Genomic DNA, 15,848 nt, shown 5'->3' with positions numbered 1-15,848 from the left:
TATTGGAGATGATCACAGGATTATTGCAAGTATAATGTAGAAGTTAATGAGGCTTCCAAGACTAACACTAACCAGGGAACCTAGAGTGCAAAGTAGATTTCTTTTTCATATCCAATTTCTTGGGCATGTAAGCAAGCAAACTTTGAGAATAATTAAGAAAAGATAGCTTCGGCCCAATACAAATCTTGAGCTCAATAGCAAAATCATTTTCTAATGCACCCACCCCCACATCTTCAGCTTTGTACATATTTATATTCTTTAATGTGCTCTTTTGCACATCCATTGGGTAGAGAAAGTTGCTTCTCAAGTAGTATCAATCAGCTCCAAATGGTGCACCTAATGGTCTACTTGATCCAAAGTACTCTGATACATGACTTTTGAAATGTTTAGGTAAATGAATGAAGAAATGTTCAAATCACAATAACCCATCTGAAGGACAAAGAAACAAGTGTACATCTATCTGTAATCCTAATCCTAAATAATATAAAGGTCAAGACAAGGGCAGTCGATGGCAAAATTTCAATTCTTTATAACTTCTAAAATGACAGTTTTGAATTGTATTCTGGGGACGCAATTTAAATTTTTTTGGGGGCATGTGTATATTTTCTCTCAAACTAAAAAATGCTACTTTCATGTCATACCTAACTATTCTGGATTTCTACTTTTATATTTAGGACTGTAAAATTAACAAACTTCAACTTAAACCACCTAAATTATAATCTTTCTTTATCTGCACAACTTTTTTACCAAAAAAGAAAGCATTCATAAGATTACATGACACACCAAATCATGAAATTCAATCAAGTAATGAAAATTATCTTGTCAGACAAAAGGCAGACAAGTAACTTTGCAAGATAGATAATGACACAATTCATAAAGTGAAGAATTATGACCCATCAAACTCTACTGCAATAGTAATAAAAGTTCCACTTGATTTCACAAACCATGGCCACATCCTCGTATGTGTCAGAAAGTCCAGATATCTTCCTCCTTCCACCACCTGCAGTCAATGCAACTTCACCAATTGCACCTTCAAAGACATTACATTGAACCTGAAACAGCCAATTGAGCATTGATTCACATAAAGCATAAAATTTACTTGATAAATAAAACTTTAGCCACTAAATATCTACCAACAGCTGAAAAATCAAAGCATCCACAACTCTAGAATTTGATAGAAATGATGGCCGAGAAAGGGTGTATTCCATTAGTTCAATACTGATGCAGAGCAGGACTGGGTCCAGCTTACACGAAATGACCCAGGCAAGGGACCGGGTCTGCACATGGGGATTGATGATCGGATCCAGGTGGTGGATCTGATCCAGATGGTGGTACCAAGGCGCCAGAATGGAGCACTCCTGACGAGCACGAGGAACGTAGGCCCAGACAACCCAGATCCAGCAGCAAACGGATGTTGCCTCGGGTCCGGGACCGAACCCGAGACCCAGATCCAGCAGGACTTTTAAAAACCCCTCTAGCGTTGCGTGCGCAAGGCAGAGAACATTGAAAAAATCGCAGTAGCCTTTTAATTTTTTTTTTGAGCAGTTTTCCTTCTCTTTGTTTCCTCTGTCAGTATTTTTCATTGATTTAGATTCTTGTACTGCCGTTATTCATTTTCAACCCCCTTCATTAAGGTTCAGTTCTTTGTTCAACTGAAAGTTCTTGGAATAAAAACTATACAACAGCGTTTCTGTGGTTGTCGTTTGCTATTTCTGTGCCTTGCACGACGTGGGAGCTGAGTTCTTCCATTCAGCATCCAAGTGCCGCAACAGTCAACGTCCCCCTGCATCAAATGGTATCAGACCCCCGGGTGTCCTCCATCGCCGGCAGCATGCCACCAAATGTGAGGAACGATCTGGTAACCTGAAAGGAGAGGGAGGACACCGGTAGGGAAGACAAATGGCGCAGCTGATGGCCATGATGATCAATGTTCAAGAGGGTATGACGCGAGTAAGTAAAGACGTCGCCGGCCTGTCGAAGTGAATGGACGGGGTCGAGGCACGGTTGGGAGCGCTTAAGTCCAAGGAGGACGCACACACGGTGCAACTGAATCTGTTAGGCGCGCACGCGATCCATCCTGTTGATGCTACTGCCATCGACCCAGCCCCGATGACGCTCCAGCAAACATCGCGACATGAAGCCGTTGAAGAAACCCTGCGCAGGGATGCAGATTGCGGCAGCCCTCCCCATCGGGTACACCCCCTCCAACTTGAGTCTACAGCGACAGTGGGTCGCCCGTGTCCGAGTACCCTCCAACTGAACCGCCAAGGTGCGCAGCGGGTCCCTGCGACTACGTCGCAGGCCGGGCCTGAGTTGCAGGACCACAGCATTGCGTTGGGTCCTGTCCCAGGCCTGGGCTCATGGTCACGCACCCTGGGTGTCGCACCCCTGAAAGAAAGTGAAAAATACGCTACAACAAATGTCTCTCAACAAGTTCTCACAAATACATCATAAGAACCACAAAGGTTCACAAAGAGAACTTAAGAATACACACAACCCGAAACGGGTATAAAAATGAAAAATAAACAATTTTATTGATTTGAGATAAAAACCCAAAACAAGAGTAAGTATTTACAAGGGGAATAGCCCCATATTTATAGAGAGGTAGAGAGAAGCCTTAAGAGAGCTGTTGGACTCTCCAATGGCTCTAATAGAGCTGTTGGGGAGTCCAACAGCTCTTTTTGGATTTACCTTTTTGACTTGGTCAAAAAGGTACCTTTTTGACTAGTCAAAAAGGCAAAGGCCAAATCAGTCCAATGATGGACTGGTTTGGCTAATTCTAGTTGTATTTTAACTAGAATTAATTAAACGAAAAATCCTAACTAGAAAGGAGATAAAACATTACATGTCTATGAGATTACATATGAGATATTATATGAGATTACATATTTTAACAACCCCAGGCTCGGTCGGACCTGCAGGGTCCCGGCTCGTGGTCACGCACCCTGGGTATCGCACCCCATGCTGGGTCAGACCTGCAGGGTCCCGGCGTCCCACCGAGACATGCTGGGGACCCGGGTTCCTCTGTCCGACCCGAGAAGGCCGCGATTTTCCCCCTTGAGCCCGCACGTGGGAACCATAATACCGTAAACCCACGAGCGGGAGCAGTGGGACCCGTGTGGACAAATCTGGACCCAAGAGGGTCCAAACCCGAGTTCGCGAGAATAGGGCCCGGGCTCGGATCTCGAGGACCATCCTTTGGGCCCCCGGGAGTAGGTCTGAGTCCTGAACCTACCCACCCGACCTACCCAGTTGGGTTTGGTTCACGGTTCCTCTCGAACCAAATCCAACCCTTTAGTTTTGACCCACAAAATGGATCCAGTGCCGACCCAAACCCATATCGGACCCGAACGGAGCCCCAGTTTGAATTTGAGCCAGGTCAAAACTGAAAAGACGTGTACCTCTTGTAATGGGTCACGGGTCAGGGGATCCAGACCCGTAGTCATTGCTATTTCATTAATGGCAGTATGTAATTTCTTCTTGCTGTAATAGGGGTATTTTAGTACCCTAAATTTGTATTAGTACGTAACTATAAATGAATTAGAAGAGCAGCCGATCTTATGATTGGAATCGGGTTTTCCTGCAGCTCCTTCTCTCTCTCTTTGTTCCTCACCCTTCACGTGTGGAAGAACACGAGTATTGCAAACTTAACATGGTATTAGAGACACGCTACAGCTGGATCTGGGATTGACTCCAAAGGTATGTCTAAAAAGATCTGAATCTCATCGTTTTACTCTTCCAAGTCAACAAAATTTCTTTTCTCAATATTCTTTCTATCTGCCTCCTCATCTCGTCCAATATTTCTCTTGGTATCTCGATCTTGATCAATTCTGATTAAAATCATATCTGATCAAGTTTTCTTTTCTGATAAAACTGAATCGTCTCGGTCTAGGTATCTTGATCCTAAGCATTCTCAAGCCTGCCTTCTTATCCTTCAATATGTTTTAAATATATCTTGTTGATTACTTTCGATCAGAGCATGATCTAGTCACGTATTCGGGTGTCAATTGATCCAATCATATCCTTCCTTGATCAGATCTGACCAGACTCAGATCTGGATTCTTCTTCCTTTTGACGTCCTCCTTACCTTTATTTCTTTTCATACTTGAAAGGCACTACATTAATATCGGATGTGATTTTCTATTCATATGTTTTTTTGTGGTTTTCATATTCAGTGATTAATTATTTATTCCTTTCTGAAAATCAAAAATTTGATCAGAATTCAATATTTAGTTTTAAATCAGATATTGATTTTGAATTAGATATTGAATCGGTTTTCTTCTCTTAATCTCTATCTAGTGCCATTTACATAGCCCGATATAGTCCTCTCTGCAAAAAAAAGAGAAGAGGTTGCAGTAGTTACATTAGTCAGGTGTGTGACCTTTCATCAAAAAAAAAGGAGGATTGCAGAAATTTACGGGTTGTGTGCTGGACACATTCTTAATATTGTGAAACATGGATTCATTTCCTACTCAGTCTGGTCTTTCTTCAAGATTCCTCAGTCAACTCATGTCTGAAAAATTAAACAATTCTAACTTCTTGAGTTGGAAGAGGCAAATCATTCCTTTCATTAGGAGTTAGGATCTTTCTGGACATCTGGAAGGATCTATTCCAGTTCCTCCAGAGTTCATATCACGAGAAGAAAGGGACAGTGAAGGAGCATCTACTATGGTATATGTTAGAAATCCTGAATTTATAGCCTAGATGAAAAGAGACAAGGCGCTAGTTGCTTATATCACATCTACGTTGTCACAAGAGGTGCTTGACGACTGTACTACCATGCAACTTTGGGACAGACTTGTTCAGACATATTCACAGGTTTCTCAGGCCAGGATTATGTTTCTTAAAAGAGAGTTACAGATGTTAAGAAAGGATTCCATGACTATCATGGAATACTTGAACAAAATGAAGATCATCACAGATCAACTAGCAATTGTTGGGTGTGCAGTAACTGATAAAGATTTGGTACAACAAACTCTCAGTGGATTGGGACCTGACTACCATATGATTGTTACTTCCTTGTTATGTTTACCTGAGCTGCCCAACTTTGAAGATCTGCGCGCAAAATTATTTCAATATGAAATGAACTTAAAGGGATTTTCTGAAGAATCATCTATGCATACAAGGACGCAAGACGTTCTTGCTACAGGGATGGCTTATGCACGAGGACGAGGAAGTTATGATATTAAGGGAAAGGGAGGACAAGGGAGAAGTGGACAAGAAGGCCGTGGATTATTGCCTACACCCAACACATATACCAATCCACAACGACAGAGACCAATTCCTACTTGTTTTCTATGCAATAAAAAGGGGCACATCAAAGCTAATTGTTGGTTCAATCCCCTAAATAAAAGAAAATCAACACAAACTGAAACAAAAAGAGGTACAGACAATACAAGGACCAGCGGAGAAGTAAAGGAGTTGTTGTTGTCAGCTTTAGCAGGATTGAATCTGAAACAGAATGAGCAAGGTACTTGGTACGTGGACTCTGGTGCAGCGACTCATGTTACTGGTGATGTTGTTAAGCTCCTAAACCTTGTTCCTTACATTGGTAGAAGTAGTATAGTTATTGTGGATGGATCCCACCATTCTATCTCTCATATTGGAAACTATGTTATACCTTTGTCAAAATCCTCTCTCAACCTTTCAAAAGTTCTTTATGCCCCTAACATCAAGAAAAACATTGTTTCGGTTTCTAAACTTGATGATAGCAATGCCTCAGTTGAATTTACTCTCTTTTGTTCTTGTCAAGGAACTTTGCACAAAGGATACGTTCACTAAAGGAAAACGGCAAGGCAATATGTATGTTTTTCAAGAAAATCCTTTAGTACATATTCGTCCTGTAGATCCAAACTTGAAGCTCTCCTCATCGTTGCCTTCTAAAAATCCTACATGTGTCTTTAGTGTTTCTGAAATCAATAAGCCAAATCTTTGGCACGGTCGTCTAGGTCATTGCAGTAGTAGTTTCATTGAGAAGCTTGTCTCAAAGAACCTCATTCCCAAGTCAAGTTTAGGAATAAATGTCAATGACAACAAATGTTCTAGTTGTCTCTTATGTAAGAGTCATGTTTTACCTTTTTATTATATAAATAAAAGAGCTTCAAGACCTTTTGAGATTATCTATTCTGATGTTTGGGGGTTTGCCCCAGTTGCTGTCATATCTGGAACTAGATATTATCTTATATTTGTTGACAGTTATTCTCGTTATACTTGGATTTTCTTCATAAAACACAAATCTGAGACCTTCAAGTTATTCCAAAGTTTTTATTCCTTTGTCAAGAATCAATTTTGTGAAAACATTCTTTGTTTTCAATGTGACGGAGGAGGTGAATTTTCTTCCATTGACTTTACTTTCTTCAAAGTAATGGGATAAGGAAAAGGGTGTCTTGCCCTCACACACCTCAGCAGAATGGGATTGCTGAAAGGAAGCATCACCATATTGTTGAGAGTGCGATGAGCATGATGCATGATAGTAATCTTCTGATTACTTTATGGACAGAAGCCTTTCATTCTGCAGTCCATGTGATAAATCGATTGCCCATGACTATTTTGGAAAACAAGTCTTCTTACTTTTCTCTATTTGGAGTTCATCCCAACTATCATGATTTGCGTGTATTTGGTTGTTTATGCTATGCTCATATTGATAGTTCAATGAGACATAAGTTTCAGGACAAGGCCTTGAAGTGCAGGTTTGTCGGCTATGCCGATGACTATAAAGGATACAGGTGCTATGACCTTATGAGCAAGCGCATCAAAATACCAAGAAATGTTATCTTCGATGAATTGAATTTTGATTGTCGATGCATTAGCCCTTCATAATCAAATTCCAGAATTGAGGTTTATTATCCTTGGTTGAATTCTGAACTTTTCTCCGGAACTAGTGATGTTTGTCCTTCAAATTGTGTTCAAAAGGATAAGGAATCTATGTCTGTTGATGAGATAATTGCACATGAAAATAGAGAGCCATCTTTGGATCCCAAAAGGTATAAAGGTCTTGTTTACACCCGACGAGGAAGAGAGGCGCCCACTATTGTTAATTCAGAAATGGACACATCCTCTACATCCACTTTTACCTTTGATGCTAGAAGATCCACTCGTTCTCGGCATCCGATTGAAAGATGGGTTAGTTATGAAAATTTCTCACTGGATTTTCAACTTTTTCTAACAGCCTTGAGCAAGGAAGATGAACCCACAACGTTTTCTCAAGCATCAAATTCTAGAAGATGGATTGAAGCAATGAATGAAGAAATGGAAGCTCTACATGAATGTGGTACGTGGGATGTTGTACCAAGACCACCTGACAGAAATGTTGTTGGGTCGAAATGGGTGTACAAAATAAAGTATAAACTAGATGGGACTATAGAGCGATACAAGGCAAGGCTTGTAGCCAAAGGATTTACACAGGAGCAAGGACGGGATTATGATGAGACCTTTAGTCCAGTGGTGAAAATGGGGACAATCAGAGTCATACTTTCTTTAGCTATTGAACATCAATGGACTATTAGTCAACTTGATGTGAAGAATGTTTTTTCTTCATGGAAATTTGAAAAAAGAAGTATACATGGAACAACCCACTGGTTATGCATAAGGGAATCCTACAAAATATGTATGCAGATTAAAAAGGGCGATATACGGATTGAAGCAGGCATCTCGTTCTTGGTTTGATAGTTTCTCTCTTGAAATACAAAAAATATGGTTTTAGGAAATCTCTTCTTGACCATTCCTTATTTATATTCAAGAACCAAGACACAGTTATTGTTGTTGATATATGTAGATGATATTATCATCACTGGTAATTCCAATGAGCATATCGAGGAGGTCAAACATCTCTTGAATCAGAGATTCAAAATGAAGGACCTTGGTAAACTACGATACTTTCTTGGAGTTGAAGTCGACAGTACCCCTGAAGAAATGACTCTCACTCAACATAAGTATACCATTGATGTCCTCAATAAAGCAGGTATGAAAGATTGCAAGCCCTTGGGAACTCCTAGTGTTCTTCACCAGAAGCTCAGTTCTCAAGATGGAGACCCATACGAGAATCCCAATTGTAACATGATAGCACTAAATCTATCATACCGAGCCTTAGGAGTTTGTTTAAGGCCATATAAAGCTTTTAATAATCGAAGAGTTTGACCTTGATCAACACTAATTCCCGGCGGAGAGTCCATATATACTTCTTCATTCAATTGACCATTAAGAAAGGCATTTTTAACATCTAACTAAAAGATAAGCCATTTCTTAGATGATGTTACGGCAATTAAAGTTCTAACACTTGTCATGCGAGCCACGGGGGCAAAAGTCTCCTCATAATCAATGTCATATTCTTGTGAGTATCCCTTAGCAATTAATCTAGCTTTATAACGTTCTAGGGAACCATCACTTTTTGTTTTGACTTTGTAAACCCACCGACATCCTATAGCTTTTTTATTTGGAGGAAGTTAAACTATTTCCCAAGTTTTAGCCTTATTTAAAGCATCTAGTTCAACTTTCATTGCTTCAACCCAATGAGAAATATTTTTTCCTTGATTATAATGGGAAGGTTCATAGTAAGAATGCAAGGCTATTAGACAAGCTCTATAGTTAGGTGAGAGAGTTTTATAAGAGACAAACCTATTAGGTGGAATTGATTCTCTAGAAGATCGCCTAAGGGAGGTTTCTTCTAGGGGTTCATTAAGCCGCAAGAATTTTTCTAAAGCACTAATAGGTTGCGCTTGCTCACGCCGAGTGTATACTTGGAGATTGTCACCATTAGTTGGTGATACCTCAATATCATGAGAATCATTATTATGAGTATTTTCTAAACATTGGGGATGACTTAAAGAGGTATCATTTGAATCTTCTAAAAGATCATTGATAAACATATAATCAATTTCATTTGGTTTTTCCAATATTTCAAATCCATTTTCATCTTCTAAAAAAGTCACATCTTTGGAAACAAATAACTTATTGTTTTTATAGTCAAAGCATCTATAGCCCTTTTGATTTTCACCATATCCTAAAAATACGCATTCAATTGCTTTTGGTGACAATTTATCTTTTTTATGCAAAAGAACAAAGCATTTACACCGAAAAATACGAAGACGATTGCAATCGGGTGTTATATTAAAAAGTTTTTCATAAGAAGAGATATTGTTCAATTTTGAAGATGGCATTCTATTGATTAAATAGGTGGAGGTTAACACGGCTTCGGCCCAAAAAAATTTAGGAACATCTTTAGAAATGAGTAATGATCTAGTGGTTTCTAAAATATGTCTATGTTTTCTTTCCGCTAGACCGTTTTGTTGAGGAGTTCTTGGGCATGATTTTTTATGACAAATGTCATGTTGCTTTAAATATGATTGAAACTCATTTGATAAGTATTATCCACCCTAATCGAATCTAACAGTGGATATGCGGCCTTGAAATTGATTTTGAACTTTTGCATGAAATTCTTTGAAAAAGTTAAAACTTCTGATTTAAGTTTAAGAAAATAGATCCATACATATCTAGTATAATCATCAATAAAGGTAACATAATATGAATAACCACCTTTAGATAGGACCGGAGATGGTCCTCATACATCTGAATGCACCAATTCAAAAGGTTTTGTTGACACAAAGGTTCTTATAGGAAAAGGAATAGACTCCATTTTTTCAAAAATGCAATCCTTGCAATTGATATCTTTTTCTTTACAAAACTTGTTTCCAAAAGGAAAAAGATACATTTTAGAGTAACTTGGATGTTCAAGCCTTTTATGCCAAGTTTCAATATTTTCATCTTGGACATAAGTACAAAAAGAGGTATTAGGAAGCGTTAAGTGATCCATAAAATAAAGATCTCCCTTCCTATGGCCTTGCCCAATCCGCTTCCCGGACCGAAGATCCTGCACAAAGCACCCTTGAGATGAGAAATATATTTCACATCCATGGTCGGCAATTTGGAAAACGGAAAAAAGGTTAAGATTTAGTTTATGAACTATTCTTACTTTTGAAACAAGGAAATTTTGAATATTTTTAGAATCAAGAGTTCCAATACCATTTATTTTGAGAAAAGTTTCATCAACCGTAGAGACACAAGATATTTTTGAATTGGTGCTCACGTTGGTTAATGCATTTTAATGAGGAGTCATATGAAAAGAGGCTTAGGAATCTAAAATCCAAGAGTACGTACAGGGAGGTGATGATGAGGCAATGGCGACACCGGAGGTGGAAGAAGTGGCCTTTAGAATTTGTTGGAGAGCCATGAAAATTTGACCAAGAGTATCCTTGAGATCCCTGTTTTTGCTTTCATCTTCTTTGGTGGAGGATTCCTTAACGGAAGCCACCTTTGGCTTGAATATCCCATTTAGCTTTGGGCAAACGGGTTTAATATGTCCCGGCTCATAACAATGATGACATATATTATCTTTTCTTCCACCACTCCCTTACTTACCAAAATGAGGTGGCTTGTATGTTTTAACATGGTTTTCGAGTTTAGATACGGCAAGAACTTCATCTATGCTTTTACTCATGTTATGCCTAGTCTCTTCTTGAGTGATTTCGGCAATAGCCTCCTCTAAAGGAGGAAACGTAGATCTATGGAGGAGTGAGGATCTAACTTGTTCAAATTCGGGACAAAGCCCAAATAAAAATTGAAACAATCTATCTTGTTCCATTTACTTTTGTCTTAGTTCCACATCCTCCGTAGCCATCCATTTAGGCTCTAAAAGAGCCAATTCATCCCACAAAGGATTTAGAGCACTATAGTAGTCTTGTATGCTCATGTCGCCTTGTTTTGTGGTTCTCACTTTTTCTTGCAAGAAGTAAGCTTTTGCAAGATCCTTTTGGGTATACATACCCTTCATAAAAAACCAAGCTTCATTTGCCCGGCAGAATTTTGCAATATTTGCATATACCTTAAGTTCAAGGTTATTCATAAACCATGTTAGGATTTTTGCATGGTTACTCTCCCAATCTTCCATTTGGTGATGATAATCTTAAATTGCCCTGAGACGAGCATCACCTTCAAGCGCTTTCTCTTGATCTTCTTCCATCTTTGTGAGCTTATGTTGGGGTTCCGGAACGGTTCCCATTACATAACCTCAAAGCTTCTTGCCTTTGAAATTATTCTCCATTGTGGATGCCCACATCATATAATTTTTCCCATTAAGCTTGAATGATAGGTCGATCTTGACTTCCATTGCCACAAAATGAAGATGTGAGATAGAAAGGAAGTAGAGAGAGACAAGATTTCACCTTAGAGAATCGTATGGCTCTGATACCATGTAATGAAGTATGCGGAAGAATTCAAGAATGTCAATGCATTTACTATGTCCAACATCGGACAAAAGAAACAAGCATAAGAGAGGAAATCCACTAAGGGATATACGAAAGGCCTTACAACAAGGCTACACACATAAAATAAATACCCCTTTTATTGGAGAGGAGTTCTCTAAGAAGCAATACAAGATACAAGGGGGTTCCCCCTATTTATAAGTCAAGGGAGACTAAAGGGGGCTCCCAATAGAGTCGTTGGGGGCCCCAACGACTCCATTGTGAGGCCCCTTTTAGTATCTCAAATAAAGTTCAAAAAAATAAAAAATAAAAATAAAAACAGAAAAATAAAAGAAACAAAACAAGTACCCCTATCGGGTACTTGTGAAAAGACCATAATACCCCTATCATGTATTATGGTGAATACATCTATATATATTTATATATATATAGATGTATTATTACATATGTTTTAACATGATGATGTAGACGCAATGGCCACACCCGAAGTGGAGGAAGTGGCTTTGAAAATTTGTTGTAGAGCCATAGATATTTGGCCAAGTGTTTCTTTGAGGTCTTCACTCTTGCCTTCATCTTCTTTGTTGGTGGTAGATTCTTCAAGAGAAGCCACATTAGGCTTGAATGTTTCATTTAGATTTGTGCAAACGGGTTTGATGTAACCCAGATCATAACAATGATGACGTACAATCATCTTTCTTCCTCCACTATAGTTTTCTTGTTTTCCAAAGTGTGGTGTTTATAGGTTTTGACATTGTTGCCGGGTTTGGATACGGCAAGCACTTCATCAATGTTTTTACTCATGCCAAGCCTAGTTTCCTCTTGTGTGATTTCGGCTATGGCATCTTCTATTGGAGGAAAAATAGATCTATGGAGAAGTGATGACCTCACTTGCTCAAATTTGGAACGTAGTCCAAATAAAAATTAGAACAATTGATTGTGTTCCATTTGTTTTTGTCTTAATTCAACATCTTCCATAGCTACCCATTTTGGCTCTAAAAGAGCCAACTCATCCCATAGTGGGTTTAAAGCACTATAGTAGTCTTGTATACTTGAATCACCTTGTTTGGTGGTTCTAATTTTTTCTTGTAAAAAGTACGCTCTTGCAAGGTCTTTTTGGGTATACATACCCTTCGTAAAGAACCAAGTTTCATTGGCTCAACGAAATTTAGCTATGTTAGCGCATACCTTGAGTTCAACATTGTTCATGAACCATGCAAGGATTTTGGCGTGATTGCCTTCCCAATGTTCAACTTTCTTTTGGTGGTCTTCAATGACTTTGAGGCGAGCATCTCCCTCAAAAGCCTTTTCTTGGCCTCCTTCAATCTTGGTGAGCTCCAATTGGGGTTCTGAAATAGAACCCATAACATAACCCCAAAGTTTCTTACCTTTGAGGTTGTTCTCCATTGTCGATGCCCACATAATGTAGTTCTTTCCATTGACCTTGAAGGATAGGTCAATTTTGGATTCTATGATGTTACCAAAAAGTGTGTGAAGAATAGAGACAATATATGTGAAAATGAATATCACGTTTCTTCCTCTGAGAACCGAATGGCTCTGATACCATGTAATGAAGTATGTGGAAAAGTAAAGAATGCTAAGAGCATTCACAATGTCCAACAATGGACAAAAATAAAAGAGATAATAGCCGAGTCCACTATGGGAATATAAAATCTCTTTATTGAGAGAGAGCACTAAAGCTTAAAAGATACAAATGGGTTCACCCCTATTTATACAAAAAGAATAGCCTCAAAAGAGGAGCCAAAAGGAGGGCCAAAAAGGGGGCTCCCATAGTGTCGTTGGGAGCCCCGAATGACTCTATGGTGGGGCTCCTTTTTGGCATGTGTGGAATAAAATAAAAAAATGAAAAATAAAAATAAAGAAAAACCTAATCTAATAAAATAGTTGTTTATTAAAACAACTATGTGAAAAGACATAAATGCCCTATCAGGTATTATATATATATATATATATATATATATATATATATATATATATATATATATATATATATACACACACACACACATATGTATGGATACATATTTTCACAAAAACCATAGGTACAGATGATAATAAAAAAGATGATATCACATGACAAATCACGTGCAGGAAACGATAATAAGCAAAAACAATGTCACATGATAACTGATAAGCCACAAAATTTTTTTTCGGGATCAGATTAAACCAAAACTCAACGATTAGATTACCAGTAATCACCAAGAATAATTTTCAACAAACCAACATATCGATATCGATGTTGGGTTGTAATCGCACCATAGTCGTATATCAAATATTGTGTAATGCAAAGGAATCAGATTCGATCAGAAAGAAATAGAATAGGAAGCAATAATACCAAACACATTTTTTTATTTAGAGAAAAACGTGACCCAAGCACGTTTTGAGAGAGAGGAACGTGTTAGGAAGATAAAGATCCAAACACTTTTTTTAGAGGAACGTGACCCAAGAATTCAAGAGAGGAAAAAAACAAGTAATATTTATGGGAATCAAGAATAACAAGAGGAAATAAACGCATGTTTGAGAAGAAAGGTCTGATTTGAAGACTTTGAAGAAGAAGTTGAAGAGAATAGATGATTACCAAGAGAAAGGAGAATCAGATCTTGAGGGTCACAAAGATTTGCCTGCCCTGCTCAGGATCACGGCTATGATACCATGTTAGAATTAGGGTTTCTGAGTTCCCTGCAAAGAGAAAAGAAAACAACAGCATATGGGGCTGAAAACACACGATTCCCAATATGGGAAATTGTGCCTCTTGCTTTTCTTTTATATTAACCTATGATAAGTTACATACCAGAAATACCCCCATTTACATATGATACAAAGAATACTAAGGAAGGGCATTTAGGTCAAGAAGAAAAATAATAATAAACATGTCCCAGAATGGTGTCTAACACGGATCTGGATCCCCTCATGCTAATAATGGTATGATGAGTCTGTGACTCTGTATACAAAACCTTTTCTTTATACATGTTATGATACACTTTTCTATAACAGTGATTTACACAGGTGGCACAAACTATTCGATGGGACCATTTTTGTCTTTCTACAGCTATGGCTATTACATTGCCACTTTGACAGATATTGGGTCTCTTACCACAATATTCACGTTAATTTATGTAACTCTTGCACGTAATATGTTTGGTGCAGTTTAATGAATAGTCATTCTTTGTCTTGCCCTAGTTTTCTGTTTCCCATTCTTCTTCTCCTCTTACTAAAATCTACCAGTTAGATGGCCTGCCTGGTGGAAAAATATTTCCTGGAAATCACCTTGTTGGAACATCAAATGTTGCTGAGATCTCTTTTCACATTTATTTATGGGTCAGTAATCCAGGGGCCCTTGCAGGCAAATCAAAACTATGTCATGCTTTTCTCTGGCATAAATAAAAGAAAAGAGAGGACCAACTTAGGAGGCTGTGTACAAATGACATGTTCTAAGAAAAAATCATCAAATTCTGAGAGAGTGCCCCTAATTAAATTAGAGAAAAAACTAAAAAGGCCTATTGTGGGAAAACAAAAGAAAAGTGGGTCCCTCCATGCACTATGAAAAAGTCATTCTAATCCTAAAACACATCTAGAGACTTAAATGACTGATAAGGAACAAAGTCAACATATCATAACTAGAAAATCAAAGATCCATATTTTACTCCTTACTCCAAATTTTCCCAATTAAAACAGTAATTCAGTCAACCAAAACATTGAAGCCCAGACAGGGAATGAGCTGGTATAAAGTATACGCACCAAAAAAGAATTATCAATGAGAGTGCTACTAGTAAATTAAGTAATAAAAACATTTTATCCAGAAAATAATTAACAAGGAAAATAGAACTGGTCAACCATCAAACCCCACTTTATATTGTAGTGAAGCATGTGCCATGAGAGGGTTAAGCCTACAAGTCGCACAAGGTATCTACATCTTGAGATATGTTCAAAAGCTATGTATATTAACAGTAAACAACAAGTTTACACATTATCATTTTAAATCATGTTGTAGGGTGATAACATCAATTTAAAGAAAAAATCATTGTGTACACCAAATTTCCATATAAGGCAATCCAATGCATCAATGTCTTGATTGAAAACAGTACTGCAAATAAACAATTCAATGTGGAGACAAAGAAGCTAGTCTTTTGGTGGATTGAAAGAAAACCAAGGAATGTAAGTGAAAATAATAACCTGCACATAAACAATATATGTCCCATGAACTGATGTAAGAGAAAGTTGATACCATCTATACAGAAGATAGTAAAGCCAGCAACACTAGCATGAATAGAAAAGGATAAACAAAGAAAGAAATATACCCAAAACCATTTTTTAGGAAATGAATCACCCCAGTTCTTTTCAGAATACGATGGTGCATTCTCAAATTCGAACAGCTCACCGCCCCACTCAATCCAGCCTGTTACAGAAAACAGTTGCATAAGAATGACTATCAAAAGGACATGATAGTCTTGAAGTAAGTTCATGAACTGTTTAAGTTAATAGAAAGAGTTTCTCCATGGATAGGTTCATTACATATATATATAGAGAAACAGATCCTTTTATTGACCCATAAGGTTCCACACCAAACTAATTGAG

General features: G+C 38.1%; 1 protein-coding gene across 3 annotated transcripts in view; it reads right to left on the bottom strand.

The window, feature by feature from the left end:
• VTE1 (tocopherol cyclase, chloroplast / vitamin E deficient 1 (VTE1) / sucrose export defective 1 (SXD1)) overlaps positions 1–15,848 on the bottom strand; it is a 66,777-nt gene that overhangs the window by 10,942 nt on the left and 39,987 nt on the right. For all 3 annotated transcript variants that reach the window (XM_089982511.1, XM_089982512.1, XM_089982510.1), the window contains exons 6-7: positions 15,572–15,669; positions 945–1,052 (exon numbers count right to left, since the gene is read on the bottom strand). In XM_089982511.1, the coding sequence (XP_089838637.1) occupies positions 945–1,052; positions 15,572–15,669 (206 nt within the window). The remainder of the gene's footprint in view (positions 1–944; positions 1,053–15,571; positions 15,670–15,848) is intronic.

The sequence above is a fragment of the Nuphar pumila genome, chromosome 12 (assembly GCF_984573655.1).
Source record: "Nuphar pumila chromosome 12, dmNupPumi1.hap1.1, whole genome shotgun sequence".
NCBI classification, from domain to species: Eukaryota; Viridiplantae; Streptophyta; class Magnoliopsida; order Nymphaeales; family Nymphaeaceae; genus Nuphar; species Nuphar pumila.
The sequence above is the reverse complement of the archived record's forward strand: the minus strand, read 5'-3'. Positions and strand labels throughout refer to the sequence as shown.